The following is a 25990-nucleotide window of genomic DNA, read 5'->3' as shown; positions in this document are numbered from 1 at the left end:
CCTGTCCCCCTCTCCCCCATCTCTCTCCCATCTCCCCATCTCTCTCTCCCTCCCTCCCCGTCTCTCTCTCCCCCCATCTCCCCCTCTCTCTCCCTCCCTCCCTGTCTCTCTCTCCTTCTCTCCCCATCTCCCCATCTCTCTCTCCATCCCTCTTTCCCTTTCCCCATCTCCCTCTCCCCATCTCCCTCCCCTCATCTCAACCCCGTCTCCCCCCCCATCTCACCTGTCTCCCTCCCTCCCTCCATCTCTCTCCCTCCTTCCCCGTCTCCCTCGCACCCCCCAACTGTCTGCCCGAGTCATATTTGGGCCAGAAAGTGTCCTGTGAAGAAAACTACATCATTGTACATTGGAAATAGCTCCGCAAATCAAAACAGACAGGAAAATTGACATTCACCCTTCTCAATCAAAGCAAGAGGTAATGGAGTATTCCCAGAGACCAGTGTGCTCTGTCTGATCAGAACTATAAAGGCAAGAGGTTTGCATTTCCCAGTAAATTTATTCAAAGCCATTCAGGGTAAAGATGGCAGAATTTCTACTCTCAGCTATTGCAGACCAGTTCTGCTGGTTGATGTGAGATGACAAACGTCTGTGTACTACCAGGTGCGCAGGAGCCTGTAAATCAGCTCTCTTTCCAAGGCCTGTGCTTTGACAATGACTGATTGATGCTTCGTCAGGAAGGCTCTATCTGTTTTGTGATATTGCAAGTCAAAGGTGATGACGAATGAGCAGACAGAAAAGGAGGGAGATGGAAAATCTGGCCACAGCAACAACCTCTAACTCAATGTCAGCAAGACAAAGGGGGGGATGGTTGTTGACTCAGGAGGAGGAAACTGGAGGTCCATGAGCCAGTCCTGATGGGAGGATCAGAGCTGCAGAGGGTCAGCAACTTCAGCTTCCTCAGTGTTCTCATGTTAGAGGATCTGTTCTTGGGTCCAGCACATAAGTGCCAATATAAGGAAAAAACAGAGTGCCACTATTAGAAGTTTGCAAAGATTTGGCATGTCATCTAAAACTTTGACAAACTTCTATAATGTGTGGTGGAGTGTATTATTGACCGTCTCCATCATGTCCGGGTATGGAAACACCAATGCCTTTGTATAGAAAAGCCAACAAAACGTAGTGGATACTGCCCTTTACATCACGGGTAAAGCCCTCCCCACCATTGAGCACATTTCTACGTGCAGCGCTGGCCCAGGAAAGCAGCATTCATCATCAGGGGCCCCCACCACCAAGGTCATGCTCTCTTCTCACTGCTGCCATCAAGAAGAAGGTACAGGAGCCCCAGGACCATCACTACCAGGTTCAGGAACAGTTATTACCCCTCAACCATCAGGCTCTTGAACTAGAGAGAATAACTTCACTCGACTTCACTTGCCCCATCACTGAATTATTCCCACAGCCTATGGACTCTTCATCTCATGTTCTTGATATTTATTGCTGATTTATTAATTTTTTTTGTATTTGCACAGTTTTTTTGCATATTGTTGATGTCCATCTTGTTAGGTGCAGTCTTTCATTGATTCTATTGTGTTTCTTGTACTTACTGTGATTGCCCGCAAGAAAACAAATCTCAGGGTTTTATATGGTGACATGTATGTACTTTGATAATAAACTTACTTTGAGTACTGAAGGAGTGCTGCACTGTCAGAGCCAGCTTTTGGGGTGAAGCATTAATGAGCAGCCCCTCAGCTGAACGTGAAAAATCGAGGCACAGTTTGAAGTGGAAAAACAAATAATCTTCTAGAATAACTCAGCGTGTCAGGCAGCGTCTGGGGGAATAGGGGAAGGGTTTGGTGGGAGTAATTGTCAACATCTCAGGTTGAAATCCTGCATCAGAATGTCAAACATTGAGAATTCTTCCCCCCCCTCTCCCCACGGATGCTGTTTGACCTGCTGAGCTCTTCCAGCAGATTGTTACTCCAGATTCCAGCAATCTCTTGTGTCTATGATTTGACAAAAGGCAAGAGAATTCCTCCCAGTATCAGCACAGTGTAGGGATAACTGCAGTATCCTGTGACATTATTAAATGGCAGCCACAGAGTCATACAACATGGAAACAGGCCATTCAGTCCATTGTATCCGGGCAAACCAAGTGTGCATCCATTTGCATCAATCCCATCTTCCAGCATTTGACCTGTAGCCCTGTATTGAATAATGGGTACTTTGCATCTGTCTTCACTGTGGAAGACACTAGCAGTGTGTCAGGGAGCAGGAGTGAATGCCATTGTTATTGCAAAGGAAAGCGTGCCAGGCAAACTCAAAGGTGTTAAGGTGGATAAGTCACCTGGACAGATGGACTACATCCCAGAGTCCTGAGAGAGGTGGCTGAAGAGATAACAGATGTATTAGTCATGATCTTTCAAGAATCATTTGATTCTGGCATGGTCCTGGAGGACTGGAAGATTGCAAATGTCACTCCACTCTTTAAAAAGGGAGGAAGGCAAAAGAAAGGAAATTATAGTCCAGTTAGCCTAACCTCAGTGGTTGAGAAAGTGTTGGAGTCTATACTTAAGGGTGAAGTTTCGAGGTACTTGGAGTCCAATGATAAACTAAGTCAAAGTCAGCATAGTTTCTGTAAAGGGAAATCTTGCCTGACAAATCTGTTAAGAGTTGTTGGAGGAAGTAACAAGCTGGGTGGACAAAAGAGAGGTAGTGGATGTCATTTGCTTGGATTTTCAGAAGGCATTTGATAATGTGCCACACATGAGGCTGCTTAACAAGATAAAATTCTATGGCATTACAGGAAAGATACTGGCATGGATAGCAGAATGGCTGACAGGCAGGAGGCAGAGACTGGGAATAAAAGGGGCCTTTTCTGGTTGGCTGCTGGTGTTCCTCGGGGTCAGTATTGGGACCGCTACTTTTCACATTGTCACTGATTTAGATAATAGAATTGTTGGCTCTGTGGCAAAGTTTGCGGATGATATGAAAATAGCTGGATGGGTAGGTATTGCTGAGGAAGCAATACAATTGCAGCAGAACTTAGACAAATTGGAATAATGGGCAAAAGAAGTGGCAGATGGAATACAGTGTTGGGAAATGTATGGATGCATTTTGTTAAAAGGAACAATTATCGAAATGAGGAGAAGGTTCAAACATCAGAGGTGCAGAGTGATTCCTCGTGGAAGATTCCCAGAAGGTTAATTTACAGGTTGAGCTTGTGGTAAAGAAGGCAAATGCAATGTTGGCATTTATTTCAATGGGAATAGAATATAAAAGCAAGGAGATAATGCTGAGTCTTTACACTAGTCAGGCCGCACTTAGAGTATTGTCAACAGTTTTGGGCCCCATATCTCAGAAAGGTCGTGTTGTCATTGGAGAGATTCCAGAGGAGGTTCACGAGAATGATTCTGGGAATGAAGGGTTTAACATATCAGGAGCGTTTGGCAGCTTTGGGCCTGTACTCACTGGAATTTAGAAGAATGCAGGGTAGCTCACTGAAACCTACTAAACGTTGAAAGGACGAGAAAAGGGTGGATGTGGACAGATGTTTCTTATGGTGGGGGTATCCAGAACCGGAGGGCACAGCCTCAAAATTGAGGGGTGACCCTTTAGAACAGAGGTAAAGAGGAATTTTTTTATCCAGAGAGTAGTGAATCCATGGAATGCTTTGCCACAGACTGTGGTGCAGGCCAAGCCTGTGGGTATGTTTAAGGTGGAAGTTGACTATTTCCTTATCGGTCAGAAAATAAAAAGGATTTGGCTAGAAGCGAGGTGTATGGGGTTGAGTGGGATCCGGGATCAGCCATGATGGGATGGTGGAGCAAACTCAATTTACTGAATGGCCTAATTCTGCTCCTATGTCTTAGGGTCTTGTGGTCTGTCAGCAGCCACCCATTACTCCCAGAACATTTACCCCCTCAGTCCTCCAAATTCCACCTGCGGAGGATGCTCAGTCTCTACTCTTGGGTCCTCTCATTCCAAGAACCAATCCAATGAATCTGTACTGCACTAGTTCTTTCCGTGGACAAGCTGGTAACATGGTGCTACAACAGGCTCTTCCGGTCCATTGAGCCCACACCGCCCAATTGCAACAATGTGATTAATTAACCTAAGCAGAGTGAATTCGGAATGTGGGAGCAAACCTGCATGGTCATGGGCAGAACGTGCAAACTCCTTACAGAATTTGGCAGAATTGAACCAGGGTCGCGGGCGCTTTAATAAAGTTATGCTAACAGCTATGCTGTCGTGCTGCCTGTATTTCAATGGGCTTCTGCCTCTACTTCCTTCAGGTGACCATGAAGATCACAGCCATGTCCCCCTCTGGATACTGGCAGAGCCGACGCAACCGTTATGACTTGCTGGTGACGTCGCTGGGTGTGATCTGGGTGGTGTTACACTTCGCTTTACTTGTAAGTCAAAGGGGATTTCTCCAGCTCCTTTGAACAGATTTAAAGGAATGTCATTTCTGAACAGAATTCAATCAGTCCGCGCTTAGCACGTGAAAGCTCACAGCTCTGCTCCTGCCAGATTGATGGGAAAGTTTTGCTTTGAAAGTTTCCTGTAAATGTTTGAGAATGCCAACATCTGACTCAGTGTACCACACACTTTCCTGAGTCAGAAGGTTTTGGGTTCAAATCAGAAGTTTGTAGATCCGATTTAGAGTGAACAGTCAACATTTTTTTTGCAGGGCAGAAATGGCAAGAAGATATAATTTTCAGGTGATTGAGGAAAGTAAAGGGGGGATATTAGAAGTAGGTATTTTACACACAGAGAGTGATAAGTGAATGGAACATGTAGCCAGGAGTGGTGGTAGAGGCAAATACATTAGAGACATTTAAGAGACTCTTAGGCACATACAGCAGGTCAAAGAAAAGTGGAAGAGCTCTGGGGAAGAGAAGAGTGAGATTGATCTTGGAGTAGGTCACAAGGTTGGCACAACATTGCAGGCTGAAGAGCTGGCATTGTGCTGTATTGTTCTGTCCAAAGCACAACTTAAGCATAAACCTCTGCGCTGGCTCTACTGGGGGACTGCCACACTATCAGAGGTGCCATCTTCCATCTGAAACATGATATATTTTAGATTTGATTTTAGATATGAACCTGATTTTAGATATAAGTCGAGGCTTCTCACCTGGATTGATATTTCTCCCTCAGTTGGCATCGTTGAACATTGATTATTGAGTGATTATCTCATTTATCTGTAGGACCTTTCTATGTGCATATCTGAAGTCTTTGGCATGCATTGTGGGCCTCAGTGGTGCTGTGGAAATGCAAGAATTTCTAGTTAAACTCCAAACTAAGTTCTTTTTCTTTGGCACAAAAATGGGCAGAGGTTGGGGCAAATCTTTTGTGTGTCACCATAAACTTGCCTGGACCTGAGAGACTGAGTTACAAGGAGAAGTTACATAAACTAAGACTTAATCCTTTTGGAATGTGGGAGATTCAGTGGTGACCTGATGGGGTAGATAAGATTACAAAGGGCACAGACAGGTTGAAAGCACCAGGGAGCAGGGTGACAGAAACAAATGGAGTGAGAGGTTTGAAAGAGACATGAGGGGCAGCTTCTTCATGCAGGGGGTGGTACATATTTGAAATGAGATGCCAGAAGGGTGGTTGAGGTGGGCTTTCACAGCATTTAAAATCTAGATGAGTACATAAATGGGAGAGATTTAGAGGCTAATGGGTCAAATGCAAGCAGATGGGACTAGCTCACTGGGCAACACAGCATGGACAAGTTGGACTGAAGGGGGCTGTGTGACTACGGTCACTAATATTCTGGGTGTGCTGAGACTTTGAGTGGATGGGGAGAATGTGGAGTCACTCCCACAGGGAGGTAGGGAGCTCAAGAGCAGGGTTGGGTGTAAGGTGAAACTGGATGGAATATGGTGGGAGATTGGAAGGAGAGGGAGGAGACTGGTGTGGGGCCACAAACAGCAGGTGGCACTTGGGGTGAGCAGACTTACTCTCAAGATCCTCCTCAGGCTGAATCATAGAGCTTGCTTGTGGCCCATTTTCAGAACGAGTACACCTACATGATGGGCGCCTGTGTCATCGTGTTCCGCTTCTTCTCCATTTGCGGGAAACACGTGAGTACGCAGTTTGCACGAGGAGCACAGTGCCTGGAGATCGCAACTGTGTCCACGCATCTCTGCATCGTCATCGATCTCTTGCCATGTTCTGTGTTGCTGTTGTCCCGTGTTGAGTGTATAATGGTGTTTCTCGCTTCATGCCCATTCACTGCATTCATTTTTGTGTGTGTGTTTTTTGTTTTTGCTTCGATGTGTTTGAGCGGCCGCGGTGAGATGTCGTGCTGAGGTTTGCAGCGTCCATCGCCTCTCGTGACCCAGGAGAGACAGAAAGGTTCGATCTCGACAAGGAGTTGAGCCAGTCCTTATTGCAGGTCAAACTGAGGTCATCAGTAACAACATATTAACATTTTCAATGCGTCTCATTTCTTTGCTGTTCTGTTGTAGCATAAAGGTTCTTACTCATAAATCTCCATTTATGATAGCTAATTCACTTACCATTAATTTAGTGAATGTTAACAGTGCAAGGAATACTTAGAATAAATGTCAAGATGTGTGAAGATTTTCTAGTGAGTGAATCTTTCACAACTTAATGCTTAACGTTTTAAACTGGTTTAATCAGTTAATATGTTCAATTGATGTAAGGACACTTTGTCATCTGGTTGCAGGTAACATTGAAGATGTTGTTACTGACGGTAGTTGTCAGTATGTACAAGAGCTTTTTTATTATAGTTGGCATGTTCCTTCTCCTGATCTGCTACGCCTTTGCTGGAGTGGTGTTGTTCGGAACTGTCAAGTACGGGGAGAACATTAACAGGTGTGTGAACCTCTCTCCTTGCGATGCCGTGGCATTTTTTATAAATACTGCTGTGGGCTGAAAGAGTGATAACTATTTCTGTGGCAAGTCACAAAGCTTCTCACTGTCTCTGGGGTACAGACAGAGTCCCAGTAGGGAACAGCATTAGTGTGCCTCTATATGTATATATCAGCAAAGCCCCTGCAGCCCACAAGGCCTGTTTGCCCGTCTCTGCCTTGCATGCTGACCCCACTAGCACCCATCCTCATTCTTAAACCCCTCTCACCCCACACACCTTCCTGTCCATTGCTTCCTCTGACCCCTACACCCCTCTGTCTCTGAAAACCTCTACTTCCCTCCTATCTCTGTAACTCTCTTCAGCCCTCTTTATCCCTCCTTGTCGCTGTACTTCCCCCACACCCCGTCTGTCTTTTTAACCTCCATTACCCCTATATCCCTCCTCATCTCTGTAATGCCCCTCTAGTACCTCCACCCCTTCCTATCTATGTAATCCCCTCTGGTGCCTATATGCTTCTTTATAATCACCTCTGGCCACTATGCCTGTCTCTGTCTCTGCAGCCCTCATACCCTGCTCTGCTGCTTTAAACCCCTCCAGTCCATACACCCCTCCCTGTCTCTGTATCCTTTATCTATTTAACCCCCAAAAGTGACAGTAGCTATATTCCAAAGGAAAAATATCTTGCATGTTTTATACCGAGTAATGCTTTAACTTGCCTGGTGTGTGGTCTGATTTCAAAGTTTTGCTTGTTTATTTGATCCAGGTCATTTCTCAGTCTGGCACCCTGATGCTAACTGCCCTGTTGCCCCTTGTCTCCCACACAGACATGCAAACTTCTCCTCTGCTGGTAAAGCCATCACTGTCCTGTTCCGCATTGTCACGGGGGAAGACTGGAATAAGATCATGCACGACTGCATGGTGAGTGGAGAAACACCACATCCCCAGGGTCAAAGGCATCCCTAAAGACTCTGTTAGCCAGGCTGCCTTTGACCTTGGCACAGATTTCCCAGGCTTATACGTGTACAGTCCTATTGCACCCTTGTAACGGATTACAGGAAGATGTAAGAGTAGTCTGAAAGGTTTGAGTGGATTAATGTAGCAAAGCTCAATCAGTTTGGATGTACAAAGTGTTGCTGAGGCTTCTGTAAATTATTTCTGTGTAAAGTAGACAGTGGTATGGGATCATGGGGAGAATAAATTGGAATTAATGTCGAATTGATCTAAGTGGTTGACATGCATGTGATTCCATGCTGTGTGTCTGTGATGCTATGACTCCCACTAAGGGTAATTACAGAAGAAGTAGAAATCAAAAAATACAGACAGTAAGACCACAGCATAGGAACAGAATTAGGTTATTCGGCCCGTCACCTCTGTGGATTTATTATTCCTTTCAATCCCACTCTACTAACTTCTCTCCATAACCTTTATTTTATTTATTACTTATGGAGATACAGCACAGAATAAGCCCTTCTGCCCTTCAAGCATGCCACCCAGCAACCCCCAACTTAATGTTAGCCTAATCACAGGACAATATACATTAACCAATTAACCTGCTAACTGATAGGTCTTTGGATTGTGGGAGGAAATCAGAGTACCTGGAGGAAACCCACACAGTCGTGGGGAGAGCATACAAACTCTTTCCAGGCAGTGGCGGGAATTTAACCCAGATCGCTGGTACTCTAAAGCGCTGTGTTAACCATTACGCTATCGTGCTGCCCCAGTGACTTGGCCTCCACAGTTGCTTGTGGCAGTGAATCCCACAGATTCACCACCTACTGGCTAAAGATATTCCTCCTCGTCTCTGTTCTAAAGGCACATCCTCGTATTCTGAGGCTCTGTGGTCTCAGCTTTCCCCAACTATGGGAAACATCCTCTTCACATTCACCCTTTCTACGTTCGATAGGTTTCAATGAGATCCCCCGAAAATAGAGCAATGACTTGTCAGCAGGCAATCTCAGATGGAATTTTTATTCAATGATTCTCCTTAATGTTCTTGTGATGTGCAGGAAGAATAGGATAATGGAGGAACAGGTAAGGCGAGACAGCTGAAGTATTGTATAGTTTCGGTCACCCTGTTATAGGAAAGACATCATTAAACTAGAGAGACTAGAGATTTATGAGATCATTGCCAGGACTTGAGGGCCAGAGTTATAGGAAGAGTTTGGACAGGCTAGGTCTTTATTCCTTGGCGTGGCAGAATAAGTTGTGACCTTGGAGGTATATTAAGTCATGAGGGGCTGAGCAAAGGTGAATGCAGAGTCATTCTTTCCAGGGAAAGGGAACCAAAAACCAGAGTGCATGTGTTTAAACTGAGAAGGGAAAGTTTTTAAAGCGACCTGAGGGGAAACTTCTTCACTCAGAAGTGGTTGGTATGTGGAGCAAATTGCCCGAAAAAGTGATGGCGAAGAGTGCAATTACAATATTTGCAATTATAACATGTATGTATATGCATGGGCAAGGTTGAGAGGGAGATGGGCCAAACTTGGGTAAATAGGACACACTTGAGTAGGCAACTTGGTTGGCATGGACACGTTGAGCAAAAGGGTCTGTTCCCATGCTGCTTTGCTCTGACTATGACTCAAAGCCATTTTCTCTGTTGAGGAGTATTTAGTACAATGAGATTCTATAACAACCTGCCCCAAGAATTTGTGGAAGCTTAGTGGGGTTGGAAGACCAGGATCACCTGACAGTCTGAGGCTGATTTATTTGTGTTGGGTTTGGGGATTGGGAATTAAGGTGGGGAGATGGAGTTGATCAACCATAATCTGGTTGAGTACATGAACAGGCTCAAGAGACTGATTGGTCTCCGTCTGCATTTCTGCTTACCCTTTGAATGAGCAGCTTTCTGTCTGGGATCCTACCATTCCTGAACATGCTGTGGGTCACGCACAGACTGAAATGGGGTAGGGAGTGTGTGGCCCCTGAATTGGTCCTTGTCTTGTCTCCCAACCCTAGTGATATTCCCAGAAATGAGAGAAAAATAGAGAAAACTGGGGAGAGCTGCATTTTTGTAACTTTTCCGATCTTTCCGCTCAGTTTTGACGAAGAGTGGCACAGTGGCTCAGCTAGTAAAGCTGTGCCCCACAGCTTCAGAGATCCGGGTTCAGTCCCAACCCCAAACGCTATCTGCACGTGGAGCTTGCACATTCTCCCTGCAACTACATGGCTTTCTCCTGAATGCTCCAGTCTTTCCCGCATCCCAAAGATGTGTGACTTGGGAGATTTAGTTGGTCACTGCAAATTGCCACCAATATGTTGTGAAGGGTGGAATCTAGGTGGAATTGATGAGAGTGGGGACAAATGAGAAAAGGTGCATGGGGCTCAGAAGGTGGATGTCTAATCCCTGGGAGCTCCATTCAGTGCATCTTGTAATTCTTCCTCAGGTCCAACCACCGTTCTGCACTCCCAGCGATGAGAACTACTGGGAGACGGACTGTGGTAACTATGCTGGTGCCCTGATGTACTTCTGCTCCTTCTACGTCATCATTGCATACATCATGTTAAACCTGCTCGTTGGTAAGTTGGCCTGAAACCAAGGTGAACTAGGCGATGAAGAGCCATGGTCCAGGTGTTGCTGAGGTTTATCCTTGCAAAGGGGTTCCCAGTAAGTCAAACACCTCGCAATTGGAGTGGAGCACACTGCAGATAGTATCAGCCATGTCCAGGAGAGGGTTTATCGTACTGCAGTGTTGGCTATGAAATGGGGGAAGGCCTCAATATGACGAAGGTTGTACTATGTTCCAAAGGCCTCTGTTTTCAGATTTTCATTGAGGTTTCTGAAGTTGGAATTGGTTTATTAAATTTGTTGCAAGCAAGGTACAGTGAAAAGCTTAGTCTTGCATACTGTCCATAAAAATCAAATCATTACGCATTTCTCTTTATTCTGGGTAGAATCCGAATCAGGTTTATTATCACTGACTTAAATGGTGTGAAATTTGTTGTTTTGCAGCAGCAGTCCAGTGCAAAGACATAACATTACTGTAAATTATAAATTCAATAAATAATACAAGAAAGGAATAACAAAGTAGTTACACAAAATTCTGGAGGAAATCAGTAGGTCAGACAGTATCTGTGAAGGGGAATAAAAGACAGTATTTTAGGCCAATACCCTTCATCAGGAACTGAAACGTCTCAGGCAGCAATGTTGACTGTTTATTCCCTTCCAAAGGTGCTGCCTGACGTGTGAGTTCCTTGAGAATTCTATGTGTGCGTTGCTCAAGACTTCCAGCATCTGCAGAACATGTGTCTACAATAGTGAAGTAGTGTTCTGTTGGCGGATGGGAAGAAGTTGTTCCTGAATTGTTGAGTATGGGTCTTTAGGCCCCTGTACCTCGTCTTTGATAGTGGTAACAGAAAAAGGGCATAGCCTATATGATGAAGGTCTTTAGTGATGGATGCTGCCTTCATTAGTTCATTCTCCAGTTCAGGCCCCTTATTCATCCCTGATTCTTAATTGCTTTATTGCCAGCATCCTTCAGCCACCTGGGACCAAACATCTGGAATCTACAAACCCCATTTCCAGAAAAGTTGGGATATTTTCCAAAATGCAATAAAAACAAAAATCTGTGGTATGTTAGTTCACATGAACCTTTATTTAACTGACAAAAGTACAAAGAAAAGATTTTCAGTAGTTTTACTGACCAACTTAATTACCTAAATATTTTATACCATTTGCCGGCCATCTAAACTGGGTTATTGATCGACATTGATTATAGTCTCCTTTAGTAAGAGGTAAAATTTCACTTTTGTCCCAGTTTATTTTGTAACCTGATACTTTCCCATATTCTTCTAATCTATAGGATAATTTACGCAACGATTGCAATGGGTTTGTTAGATAAAGTAGAACATCATCAGCAAATAAGTTGATCTTGTATTCTTCTTGGTTAACTCTAAAACCCTTAATATCTGGGTCCATTCTGATCAGTTCAGCTAATGGCTCTATCGCCAACACAAATAAAGCAGGTGATAATGGACAACCTTGCCTAGTTGACCTTGTTAACTGAAATGGTGTTGAAATTTGACCATTTGTCACTACTTTAGCTTTGGGATTAGTATTTAAGGTTTTAATCCATTTTATAAAGGATACTCCTAATCCGTATTTTTCCAATACCTTAAATAAAAAATCCCACTCCAATCTATCAAATGCTTTTTCTGCATCTAAAGCAACTGCCACGCTCATTTCCTCCCTCTTCTGTGCTAAATGAATTATACTAAATAAGCGAGTTACATTATCTGCTGATTGTCTATTTTTAATAAATCCTGTTTGATCCATATGTACTAATTTTGGTAAGCATTTAGATAATCTATTAGATAAGATTTTTGCTATTATTTTATAATCAGTATTTAATAAAGAAATCGGTCTATATGATGATGGCTTTAAAGGATCTCTATCTTTTTTTGGCAATACTATTAAAATGGCTGTCGAAAAGGATTCTGGAAGTTTATGCGTTCTTTCCGCTTGGCGTATTAACTCCATAAGAGGAGGAATTAATAAATCTTTAAACTTTTTATAGAATTCAGGCGGAAAACCATCTTCTCCTGGAGATTTATTACTTTGAAGTGATCCTAGGGCTTCTTCGACCTCTTTCAATGTAAAAGGCATATCTAATCCCTTCTGTTCTTCCGTATTTAATTTTGGAAGAGTTATTTGTGATAGAAACCTTTCTATCTTGACATTGTCATTTTGTGATTCTGATTTGTACAACTCAGAGTAAAAATTCTTAAAAGCTTCATTAATTTCTAAAGGTTTATAAGTAATTTTATTTACTCTTGTTCGAATTGCATTTATTGTTTTAGAAGTCTGGTCTGTTTTTAGCTGCCATGCAAGAACTTTATGTGATCTTTCACCTAGTTCATAATATCTTTGTTTAGTTCTCATAATTGCTTTTTCCGTTCGATATGTTTGGAGCGTATTATATTGTAACTTCTTGTTAATGAGTTGTCTTCGTTTTTCTTCTGTCATATTTCTTTGGGATTCTTTTTCTAATTTTGTAATCTCTTTTTCCAATTGATCTATTTCTATCATATATTCCTTCTTAATTTTAGAAGTATAACTTATTATCTGACCTCTCAAGTATGCCTTCATTGCTTCCCACACTATAAATTTATCATCAACTGAATGTGAATTTATATCTAAAAAGAACTGAATCTGTTTTTTCATAAAATCACAAAAGTCTTGACGTTTTAATAATATTGAATTAAATCTCCACCTATAAACTGATTCCTCTTTATCTGTCATTATCATTGTCATTATTAAAGGAGAATGATCTGACAGTATTCTTGCTTTATATTCCACATTTTTCACTCTATCTTGAATATTTGTTGATAATAGGAAAAAGTCTATCCTTGAGTATGTTTTATGTCTATTTGAATAAAATGAATAATCTCTTTCTTTTGGATTAATTCTTCTCCATATATCAATCAGATTTAAGTCTTTCATCAATGATAGAGTTAATTTTACTGCTTTTGATTTTGTAACAACCTTTGTTGATCTATCTAAAGCTGGATCTAGACAAAAATTAAAATCTCCACCTATTAATATTTTATCATGTGCGTTGGCCAAATTCAAAAAGACCTCCTGTATGAATTTTACATCATTTTCATTTGGTGCATAAATGTTCATAAGGGTCCATAGTTCTGAAAAAATTTGACAGTGTATAATTAGATATCTCCCCGCCGAATCAATTAATATGTTTTGTATTTTAATTGGTAGATTTTTGTTAACCAAAATTGCAACTCCTCTCGCCTTTGAATTAAATGAAGCTGCAATAACATTTCCAACCCAGTCTCTTTTTAATTTCTGGTGTTCTGTGTCCGTTAAATGAGTTTCTTGTAAAAAAGCTATATCTGTTTTCATTTTTTTAATATATGTTAAAATTCTTTTTCTTTTTACTGGCCCATTAAGCCCATTAACATTAAAACTTAAAAAGTTTAGTAGATTAGTCATTATTTTTTTTTATTATATTATTCCAATCTATAATAATACCTAATCTTTCCACTTTCATGGTATCTTGGGAAATCTTTATAAAAATCTCCGTGTTGCTATGTGTGTCCCCACCAATCATCCAGGCTAAAAGATAGAAGAAAATTAAAATATAAAGAAAAAAACAAAATACCCCCCTACTAATGTTGTGGAAAAATAACACAACATTACCCCCCTCTGCTGTACGGGTCATGGCAACCGCCATGATTACACACGTGAATCCCGCAGTAACCGATCCAAAGCTCCCCAGCCCCCCCGCAACACAAAAACGTATATGTATAAGAAGAGAAAAAAAAAGAAATACCATTCTCATTTAGTATTTCTAAAATTTTGCTCCCCTTTTCTATAATATCCATAAATGTCCATCAATTCTGTTCGTTGGGTCTATCTTCATAGCGTATAGATGGAAGATCTTGTACAAACTCCTCCGCTTTTCGATAATCGGGAAAAAATTTTTTTCCTTCCTCCGAAAAAATTATCAGTGTTGCTGGATGACGCATTGTAAATTTGTAACCCTTTACCCATAAGGCTTTTTTCACTGGGTTAAATTCCTTCTTCCTCTTCAACAGGTTGTGACTTATATCAGGGTAAAAAAGGACTGGTTTTCCTGCTATCATCAATGGCCCGTTTCTATTTTTGGCACTTTGGGCGGCAGCCTTCAGGATCTTTTCTTTGTCTTGGTATCGTAAACATTTTATCAAAATTGATCGTGGGTTTTGATCAGCTCGAGGTCTTGGCCTTAAGGATCTATGAGCCCTTTCGATCTCAATTGGAGTTTCTCCTTCCATTTCCAACTTTTCAGGGATCCATTTTTGAAAAAAATTTATTGGGTCTTCTCCTTCTATATCTTCTTTAAGTCCAACAATTTTAATATTATTTCGTCTACTGAAATTTTCAAGCTTATCAATTTGTTCCATAAATTGTTTTCTTTCTGATGCCCAAGCAGCATTTTCATTTTCTATTTTGTCCATTCTTTCAACCATGTCCTCCGTTGTAGTTTCCAAGTCCGTAATTCTTTTTTCCATTTTTTCCTGTCTCTTTGTCATTTTATCAAGCATAATCTCCATTTTGGTCATTTTTTTTTCGAGTCTTTTTTGATTATTTTTAATTATTTTTAATGTGTCTAATTTACGCATTATTTGCCTCAAAGTCTTTTCTATATTTCTAGAAGGACTTTTAGCTTCTTCTTCATCTGATCCTTCCGAGACACTTGACTCTCCCTCCGATTCGCTATCACTTTCAGTTGCAGTGGTAGCTGGGCTTTGTAGTTCTTGTTGCTTCCGTTTGCGCATGCTCCGTCCTTCGGGTTTGCGCAATTCACGATGACCCTTCCCTTCAGGAATGGCCATTGTTGCCGCGGTCTCTTGTTCCGCCTCGCCGGTGGCACAACGTACCTGAGACCGGGGTACCTCGGCAGACGTGGGCCCCGCTCTTGTTCCAACTTGCGTAATCTTCCCGGTATTAGTTTTCTTCATCTTCCTTCTTTGAGGCATTGCTTGACACAGTCCGGAGTAGTTTATAAGTAACTTTTAGAAGATACTGACTAACTTTTCTTCATTTAGACATTAATTTATTAACTTTTTACGGGAGAGCCGGGTTCCAGCGTCTCGATCCTACGTCATCACGTGACGTCCCCCCCCTGACCAACTTAATTGTATTTTGTAAATATACACAAACTTAGAATTTGATGGCTGCAACACACTCAACAAAATAAGAGTTAAAATAAGATTGAAAAGTGCACAGAATATTCAAGTAACACCGGTTTGGAAGACTCCACATTAAGCAGGCTAATTGGTAGCAGGTGAGGTATCATGACTGGGTATAAAAGTAGCGTCCATCAAAGGCTCAGTCTTCGCAAGCAAAGATGGATCGTGGCTCACCCCTTTGTGCCAAAATTCGTGAGAGAATTGTTAGTCAGTTCAAAGGGAACATTTCCCAACGCAAGATTGCAGAGAATTTAGCTCTTTCAACATCTACAGTACATAATATTGTGAAAAGATTCAGAGAATTCAGAGACATCTCAGTGCGTAAAGGGCAAGGTCAGAAACCACTGTTGAATGCGCGTGATCTTCGAGCCCTCAGGCAGCACTGCCTAAGAAACCGTCATGCTACTGTGACAATTATAGCCACCTGGGCTCAGGAGTACTTCGGAAAACCATTGTCACTTAACACAGTCCGTCGCTGCATCCAGAAATGCAACTTGAAACTGTATTACGCAAGGAGGAAGCCATACATCAACTCAATGCAGAAACACCAGCGAGTTCTCTGGGCCCGAGCTCATCTCAGATGGACCGAAAGACTATGGAACTGTGTGCTGTGGTCAGATGGGTCCACATTTCAGCTAGTTTTTGGAAAAAACGGGCGTCAAGTTCTCCGTGCCAAAGATGAAAACGACCGTCCTGATTGTTATTAGCGAAAGGTGCAAAAGCCAGCATCTGTGATGGTATGGGGGTGCATCAGTGCCCACGGCATGGGTGAGTTGCATGTATGTGAAGGTATCATTGACTCTGATGCGTATATTAGGATTTTAGAGAGACATATGTTGCCATCAAGGCGACGTCTCTTCCTGGGACGTCCATGCTTATTTCAGCAGGACAATGCCAGACCACATTCTGCACGGGCTACAACAGCGTGGCTTTGTAGACACAGAGTGCGTGTGCTTGACTGGCCTGCTGCCAGTCCAGATCTATCTCCTATTGAAAATGTATGGCGCATCATGAAGAGGAGAATCAGACAACGGCGACCACGGACTGTTGAGCAGCTGAAGTCTTATATCAAGCAAGAATGGACAAAATTTCCAATTGCAAATCTATTACAATTAGTATCCTCAGTTCCAAAATGATTAAAAAGTGTTATTAAAAGGAAAGGTGATGTAACACAATGGTAAACATGCCTCTGTCCCAACTTTTGTTGAGTGTGTTGCAGCCATCAAATTCTAAATTTGTGTATATTTACAAAATACAATTAAGTTGGTCAGTAAAACTATTGAAAATCTTTTCTTTGTACTTTTGTCAGTTAAATAAAGGTTCACGTGAATTAACATATCACAGATTTTTGTTTTTATTGCATTTTGGAAAATATCCCAACTTTTCTGGAAATGGGGTTTGTACCTTCTACCTCTTTACTGTTGCCAATTAATTGCAGAACTTGGTAAAACACACCAGGCAATGTCTTTTCCTAATGACCATGTTAATCATGATTACTGAATACAACTCAAAGATTCACTATTTTCTTTTAAACAAAATTCTTTAACTAGTTACACAACTGCTTATTTAGTTTCACAACTAACATAGCCCACTTCTTGTATTGCTCACTCTAGAGAAACCTAGTCAGGACTTGATGCATGCTTCACACACAAAAAGCTGGAGGGACTCAGCAGGCCAGGCAGCATCTACGGAAAAGAGTAAACAGTCAACATTTTGGGCCAAGGCCCTTCATCAGGACTGCTCAGCCCAAACATTGACTGTTCGGTCTTTCCTATAGATGCTGCCTGGCCTGCTGATTTCCTCCAGCATTTTTGTTGCTTGGATTTCCAACATTTGCAGATTTTTCTTGTGTCAGGAGTTGATGTGATGAGTTTTTCTCCAAGTTCTTGACTTGGGGTAGAACATAGGACATAAGACATACAACAGTACAGCCCATGATATGGTCCCGAACTAATTAAACTGGTAATTAAACACTTACAAAACTAGCTCCTTCTGCCTACACAATGTCCATATCCCTCCATTCTCTGCAAATGCATGTGCCTCATATCTGACTCTATCACCACCCTTGGCAGTGCATTGCAGGCACCCACCACTGTCTTCTATAAAAAAGACTTGCCCCACACATCTAATTTGTACTTGCCCCACACCTCCTTTGTACTTGCCCCTCTCACCTTAAATGCATGCTCTCTAGTATTAGATATCTGGATACCAGTCCAAGTACTTTTTAATGTACCTGTCTCAACCACTTCCTCTGGGTGAAAAAGTTGCTTCCAATGTTCTTAATAAATCCCTTCCCTCTCACCTTAAGCCTGTGCCCTCTAGTTCTTGATTCCCCTCTCCTGGAAAAACTGTATCTGTGCCTTTCATGACTATATACTCCTTGACAAGATCACTCTCATTCTCCTCCACTCCAGTGAAGATTCCCAACCTGCTCAAAGCTTTAGTAATTTACTCCCTCCATTCTCATTCTTCTACTTTGATCCCTTCGTCCTCTCCCCCTCTCCCACTTGATAATACTCCTATGTCTTGACATATGGTGACATGTCTCTGACCGGGTGCATGACATCCTGTTACGAGAAGGAAAGCAACCAGAAGTCCTGATACATGTTGGTACCAGCGACATAGGCAGGAAGAGGGATGAGGTCCTGAAGTGTGAGTTTCGGGAACTAGGCAGAAGGCTGAAGAACAAGACCTCAAGGGTGGCATTCTCAGGATTGCTGCCAGTGCTATGTGACAGTGATGGTAAGAATTGGAGGAGATGGCAGTTGAATGTGTGGCTGAGGAGTTGGTGCAGGGAGCAGGGTTTTAGACTTTTGGATCATTGGGATCCCTACTGGGGAAGGTGGGACCTGTACAGATTGGATGGGTTGCACCTGAACTTGAGGGGGAGCAATATCCTTGCTGGTAGGTTTGCTAGCATGGTTCGGGAGGGTTTAAACTAATTTGCAAGGGGGATGGGACCTGGAGCGATAGAGTAGTGAAAGAAGTGCATGGAGTAAAGCCAGATCTAACATATAGAGAGGCTTTGAGGAAAGAGAAGCAGAATAAAGGGTGTAAAGGTAGTAAGGTAGAAGGGCTAAAGTGTGTGTACTTCAATGCAAGAAGCATCAGGAACAAAGGTGATGAACTGAGAGCTTGGATACATACATGGAATTATGATGTAGTGGCCATTACGGTGACTTGGCTGGCACCAGGGCAGGAATGGATTCTCAATATTCCTGGATTTCAGTGCTTTAAAAGGGATGGGGGGTGGGGGAGGGGAGGAGGTGTGGCATTACTAGCCAGGGATACTATTACAGCTGCAGAAAGGGTGGATAATGTAGCGCGATCCTCTTTTGAGTCAGTATGGGTGGAAGTCAGGAACAGGAAGGGAGCAGTTACTCTACTGGGGGTATTCTATAGGCCCCCTGGTAGCAGCAGAGATACCGAGAAGCAGATTGGGAGGCAGATTTTGGAAAGGTACAAAAATAACAGGGTTGTTATCATGGGTGACTTTAACTTCCCTAATATTGATTGGCACTTGATTAGTTCCAAGGGTTTAGATGGGGCAGAGTTTAAGTGTGTCCAGGATGGATTCTTGTCACAGTACGTTGACAGGCCGACTAAGGGGAATGCCATACTAGATCTAGTATTAGGTAATGAACCGGGTCAGGTCACAGATCTGTCAGTGTGTGAGCATCTGAGGGACAGTGATCACCGCTCCCTGGCATTATCATGGAAAAGGATAGAATCAGAGAGGACAGGAAAATTTTTAATTGGGAAGGGCAAATTATGAGGCTATAAGGCTAGAACTTGCGAGTGTGAATTGGGATGATGTTTTTGCAGGGAAATGTACTATGGGCATGTGGTCGATGTTTAAGGATCTTTTGCAGGATGTTAGGGATAAATTTGTCCCAGTGAGGAAGATGAAGAATGGTAGGGTGAAGGAACCATGGGTGACAAGTGAAGTGGAAAATCTAGTCAGGTGGAAGAAGGCAGCATACATGAGGTTTAGGAAGCAAGGATCAGATGGGTCTATTGAGGAATATAGGGTAGCAAGAAAGGAGCTTAAGAAGGGGCTGAGAAGAGCAAGAAGGGGGCATGAGAAGGCCTTGGTGAGTAGGGTAAAGGAAAACCCCCAAGGCATTCTTCAATTATGTGAAGAACAAAAGGATGACAGGAATAAAGGTAGGACCAATTAGAGATAAAAGTGGGAAGATGTGCCTGGAGGCTGTGCAAGTGAGTGAGGTCCTCAATGAATACTTCTCTTCGGTATTCACCAATGAGAGGGAACTTGATGACGGTGAGGACAATATGAGTGAGGTTGATGTTCTGGAGCATGTTGATATTAAGGGAGAGGAAGTGTTGGAGTTGTTAAAATACATTAGGATGGATAAGTCCCCGAGGCCTGATGGAATATTCCCCAGGCTGCTCCACGAGGCGAGGGAAGAGTGCTGAGCCTCTGGCTAGGATCTTTATGTCCTCGTTGTCCATGGGAATGGTACCGGAGGGTTGGAGGGAGGCGAATGTTATCCCCTTCTTCAAAAAAGGTAGTAGGGATAGTCCAGGTAATTATAGACAAGTGAGCCTTACATCTGTGGTGGGAAAGCTGTTGGAAAAGATTCTTAGAGATAGGATCTATGGGCATTTAGAGAATCATGGTCTGATCAGGGACAGTCAGCATGGCTTTGTGAAGGGCAGATTGTGCCTAACAAACCTGATAGAATTCATTGAGGAGGTGACCAGGCATATAGATGAGGGTAGTGCAGTGGATGTGATCTACATGGATTTTAGTAAGGCATTTGACAAGGTTCCACACGGTAGGCTTATTCAGAAAGTCAGAAGGCATGGGATCCAGGGAAGTTTGGCCAGGTGGATTCAAAATTGGCTTGCCTGCAGAAGGCAGAGGGTCGTGGTGGAGGGAGTACATTCAGATTGGAGGGTTGTGACTAGTGGTGTCCCACAAGGATCTGTTCTGGGACCTCTACTTTTTGTGATTTTTATTAACGACCTGGATGTGGGGGTAGAAGGGTGGGTTGGCAAGTTTGCAGACGACACAAAGGTTGGTGGTGTTGTAGATAGTGTAGAGGATTGCAGAGAGACATTGATAGGATGCAGAAGTGGGCTGAGAAGTGGCAGATAGAGTTCAACCCAGAGAAGTGTGAGGTGGTACACTTTGGAAGGACAAACTCCAAGCAGAGTACAAAGTAAATGGCAGGATACTTGGTAGTGTGGAGGAGCAGAGGGATCTGGGGGTACATGTCCACAGATCCCTGAAAGTTGCCTCACAGGTAGATGGGGTAGTTAAGAAAGCTTATAGGGTGTTATAGCTTTCATAAGTCGAGGGATAGAGTTTAAGAGATGCGATGTAATGATGCAGCTCTATAAAACTCTAGTTAGGCCACACTTGGAGTACTGTGTCCAGTTCTGGTCACCTCACTATAGGAAGGATGTGGAAGCATTGGAAAGGGTACAAAGGAGATTTACCAGGATGCTGCCTGGTTTAGAGAGTATGGATTATAATCAGAGATTAAGGGTGTTAGGGCTTTACTCTTTGGAGAGAAGGAGGATGAGAGGAGACATGATAGAGGTATACAAAATATTCAGAGGAATGGACAGAGTAGACAGCCAGCGCCTCTTCCCCAGGGACCACTGCTCAATACAAGAGGACATGGCTTTAAGGTAAGGGGAGGGAAGTTCAAGGGGGATATTAGAGGAAGGTTTTTTACTCAGAGAGTGGTTGGTGTGTGGAATGCACTGCCTGAGTCAGTGGTGGAGGCAGACACACTAGTGAAGTTTAAGAGACTACTAGACAGGTATATGGAGGAATTTAAGGTGGGGGGGTTATATGTGAGGCAGGGTTTGAGGGTTGGCACAGCATTGTGGACCGAAGGGTCTGTAATGTGCTGTACTATTCTATGTTCTATGTCTTGGTTAACATTGGCAATGTTCAGGGTAGTACAGGAATGTACTTGTGGTCCCTCTCAATCAAAATCACAAAAACAAATGATTCAGTCATTGTCTTGTTACTATGCAGTTTAGTTGCTATGCTTCCTGCACAAGTGACTAACTTTCAAAGTACTTTGTCGGCCTCAGAACATTGATGAGAAGCGGCTGGAGAAATGTGCAACCATTTCTTTCTACTGAGACCTGATAAGCACAACAGAGAAAAAGGCATTTGTTTTGAATTCATACGGATTACATCAACATGTCAACAAAAGCAGGTGGCAACACTGTCAGGCACTGCGCTGGAAATGGGATGGTCTGAATGATTCACAGCAAATTATACACCAAACAAATTTAATCAGAATGCAGAGCATTTAAAGACTGAGGATAGAGAGAGTGCTGCAACTTCACCCACTCAGTGTTTCCCCATAAAAATGTAGAAGGAGGAGAGTTACATCAAAATTCTGTGGATAAGATCACTTATGCTCACACAGAGTGGGATATTAGCCATGGAATAACCCAGTCTACATGGATATAGGGTTGAGATCATATGTAATCTTTCTTAAAAATTCATTTGTGTTTACTTGCTGTTAAATGATGGCTAAGATGAACACGGAAGAGTTTAAGTCCCTGGGATTAATAACTGTACACCTCTTCCACGTTTCACCATATAATCATGTGTACCCCATTACAGCACCATAACTGATAGAAGATAGAACAGTAGAACACAGTAGGGCCCTTTGGCCCACTGTGTTGTGCTGACCCACAGGAACCTACTCCACAATCTAACCCTTCCCTCCTACACAGCCACAGCCCTTCGATTTTTTTACTCTCATTTGCCTAGGAGTCTGTGTCCCTAAGTACTTCAGCTGTCCCTAATCAGTCACCATCCATCACCCCACTCCCCGTACCAAAGAACTCTACTCCTTCTGAATTAAACCACTACTGCCCTGTGGCACTGATGCAAATCATCATGATGTGCTTTGAATGGCTGGTAATGACACACATCATAAACTCCTTTCCTGCCACGTTGGGCACCCTCCAGTATACTTACTGAAAGAACTGCTCTACGACAGATGTGATACCATCTGTCATTCACTTGGCCCTGACACACATAGAAAACAAGGACACTTATGTTAGAATGCTGTTATCTGATTTCCATTCAGCATTCAATACTATTGTCCCACAGAACGAACTCCTACTCCTCAGTCGAAATACACCACTCTGCATCTGGGCGTTGGACTTCCTAACCAATAGACTGCAGATGGTCAGGATGCACAACCACTCTTCCTTCCCCAACATCCTCAACACGGTGCCCCCAGGGCTGTGCGCTGAGCCCACTGCTGTACACTCTGCTCACAGGTGTCTGCACAGCCAAACACCCGAGTAATCACATTGTCAAGTTCACCAATGGGGCTCATTACCAACAATAGCCTACAGAGAGGAGGTAGAAGAGCCTGAGGCCTGGTGCCAGGCAAGTAATCTCTTCCTCAGCGTCAACAAGACATGTTGATGGTTATCAGCTTCAGGAGAACTCACACCCCTCTTTACATCAGGACTTTGCAGTGGAAACTGTAAGTAGTTTCAGACTCCTGGGACTGCACATCGCACACCTCCGCTCATGGTAGCAGAACACATCCTACACAACCAGGAAAGCTCACCAACACCAGTACTTTCTGAGGAGGCTCAAGAGAGTTGCACTATGTACTTCTCACGTCGTTCTACAGATTCGCAGTAGAGAGCATCCTAACATGGTGCATCACTGCAGGGTGTGAAACTGCATTGTGCAGGACAGGAAGACTCTACGATGGGCAGTCAAAACTGCCCAGTGCATCATTGGCACCAGCCTACCCAGCATATGTACAGAAAGATGCCAGAACAGGGCCAGTAACATCATGAAGGATCCCAACCACCCTGCTTGTGAACTGTTTGTCCCACTCCCATCAGGGTGGAGGCTACGTGGCATCAAGGTCAGGACCACCAGGTTCAAAAAGTTACTTTACCAAGCAGTGAGGCTGATCAACACCTCTAGCTACCAACCCACCGCTCAACACCCCACACCACTTCTACTCTATCACTTTCTGTCAGTCACCTTGTGTACATGAAATCAATCTATGTATATGAGCTAACTTATGTATTTATATTTTTATTGTGTTTTATTTGTGCTGCATCAGATCCAGAGTAACAATTATTTTGTTCTCCTTTAGACTTGTGCACTGGAAATGATATTAAACAATCTTGAATCTTAAATATATCTACCTCTACCGCCACCCCTGGCTGTGCGTTCCAGGCACCCACCACTGTCTGTGTAAAAAAGAACCCCTAAACTTTACTCCACTCACCCTAAATGATGTCCTCTAATATTACCCATTGCCGCTCTGGGAATAAGATGTTAACTGTCCACTCTGTCTACACCTCTCATAAAATTATAAACTTCTCATTCTCCTTCACTCCAAAGAGAAAAGCCCTAGCTTGCTCAATCTTTCCTCATAAGAGATGTTCTCTAATCTAGGCAGCATCCTGGTAAATTTCCTGTGCAGCCTCTCTAACGCTTCCATAGCCTTCCTATAATGAAGCAGCCAGAACTGACGCTTCCAAGTGAGATTGATTAGCTAATTGAGTGGTGTTGCAGCAACAACATTCCACTCAACATCAGTAAAAATTGATTCAGAAAGAGTCAGACAAGGGAACATACACCAGTCCTCATCGAAGTATCAGTAGTGGAAAGGGTGAACAATTTCAAGTTTCTGGGTGTCAGCATCTCTGAGGATCTATCCTGGACCCAACATATCGATGCAGTTACAAAGAAGGCACAACAGCAGCTATACTTCATTAGGAGTTTGAAAAGATTTGGTATGTCAGCAAAGACGCTTGCAAATTTCTACAGATTTGAAGAGCAATCTAACTGCATCACCATCTGGTATGGGGTGGGGGGGGGTAATCACTGCACAGGATCGAAATAAGCTACAGAAAGTTGTGAACTCAGTCAGCTCTATCATGGGCACTAGCCTCCCCAGCATCCAGGACATCTTCAAAGATAGCATCCATCATTAAGGACTCCTATCACCCAGGACATGCCCTCTTCTCATTGCTTCCACCAGAGAGGAGGTACAGAAGCTTTAAGGCACACACTCAATGATTCAGGAATAGCTTCTTACCCTCTGCCATCAAATTTTTGAAAGGACATTGAACCCATGAACACAAACTTACTATTTTTCTCTCTTTTTGCACTACTTATTTAAATTAACTTTATTTTATATATATATATATATACATACACACAGACTTTAATTTACAATTTTTATTTTATGTATTGCACTGTACTGCTACCACATAATAACAAATGTCACGACATACGTCAGTGATTCTAAACCTGATTCTGCTTCTGGGTGTTCAGCTCGGATTACCTCGTTATAGGAAGGCAACCAGAATCTCTGTCACAAAAAAGAAGATTTGCACTTTGCTTTCAAGATATCACAATATTTTACAGTGAAATTAGTAGTTTTATATTGCACTTACATCTGGAAGTATAGCAGCCAGTATGTGCATAGCAAGCTCACACAAAGAGCCAACTTCTCTTCTTTGTGTTGTCAATTGACTAGTAAATGTTTTTGCACAAGGCTGCAAAGGCTCCTCCCATCTTTCCCAAGCCACTAAGTAGAATATTTTGAGCTTTTATAATCTGATACAAAAGATTGCCTCTCCATCAGAGTGGCATTTGCTCAAAATTACATGGTTACCTCAAGTTTTCAGTTCAGGACCTCATTATCTCTTGTGTTCAGGATAGTGCGTGTGACTCATTGAGCTACAGCTGCCACCTCGTGTGGGACCATTTATCATACAGGAATGTATTGGGCTCAGGGCATGCTTTTGCCACACCTTCCATGATGGAACTTTCTGAACTTCTTTTCATCAGCTATCATTGTGGAAAACTTCTCACTCTTTTACTCCACCGAGGAGGATCAACTCCTGAGCTACAACGATCTTCGTCACTTCCAAATCATTTGGAACATGGTTGATGACAAGAGAGAGGTAGGTGACCAAGAGGGATAGCGATTAAAGCTAATAGCAACCAAGAAAGCTAATGGTTAAAGTATCAAGGAGTATAAATGCTGATGTACTCTTCAGGATATTCACTAAAGGGTGAGAGGGGATGGAGGCAGATGTGACAGAGGCATTTCAGAGGCTCTTAGACATGTGAAATTGCAGTGAATGGAGGAGATACAGCAGGCAGAAGGGATTTGTTTAGTTAGACATTTAATTATTACTTCACAGCATCATGGGCCGAAGGGTCAGTTCCTGCTGTATTGCTCTATTTTCTTTGATGTGGAACAAAGAGAGAAAGTTGGAGTGAAGAAGGATTCACGGGTAGCTATAATGATGCCAAGATGTATGGAATAATATTTTGCTTGTGGAACTTGTAAGTATAAACCTGTGGGTGTTGCTGAAGCACGGTGCAGTAGCCATTAATGACCATGCAGTGATTGATCACAGTGGTCAGTGCCCACTGCTGTGTGTGCAATGATAATCTAGTTATAGACTGGGCAGCCCGGAGGAAGTATCATAAGGGTGCAGGGAATGAGTTCATCGATT

The 25990-nt window shown here is 42.8% G+C and overlaps 1 protein-coding gene across 4 annotated transcripts in view; it reads left to right on the top strand.

The window, feature by feature from the left end:
* The window catches only part of nalcn (sodium leak channel, non-selective), a 188577-nt gene that overhangs the window by 137587 nt on the left and 25000 nt on the right, over positions 1 to 25990 (top strand). Inside the window, exons 34-39 of one of the 4 annotated variants that reach the window (XM_073028810.1) lie at positions 4233 to 4352; positions 5961 to 6029; positions 6638 to 6786; positions 7609 to 7702; positions 10168 to 10300; positions 25314 to 25429. In XM_073028810.1, coding sequence (XP_072884911.1) covers positions 4233 to 4352; positions 5961 to 6029; positions 6638 to 6786; positions 7609 to 7702; positions 10168 to 10300; positions 25314 to 25429 — 681 coding nt within the window. Of the gene's footprint in view, positions 1 to 4232; positions 4353 to 5960; positions 6355 to 6637; positions 6787 to 7608; positions 7703 to 10167; positions 10301 to 25313; positions 25430 to 25990 lie in introns of those variants that run through there. The other 3 variants (XR_012096255.1, XR_012096254.1, XM_073028819.1) reach the window with 3 other exon arrangements.

Source organism: Hemitrygon akajei, chromosome 2, assembly GCF_048418815.1.
Source record: "Hemitrygon akajei chromosome 2, sHemAka1.3, whole genome shotgun sequence".
Classification (NCBI taxonomy): Eukaryota; Metazoa; Chordata; class Chondrichthyes; order Myliobatiformes; family Dasyatidae; genus Hemitrygon; species Hemitrygon akajei.
The sequence above is the reverse complement of the archived record's forward strand: the minus strand, read 5'-3'. Positions and strand labels throughout refer to the sequence as shown.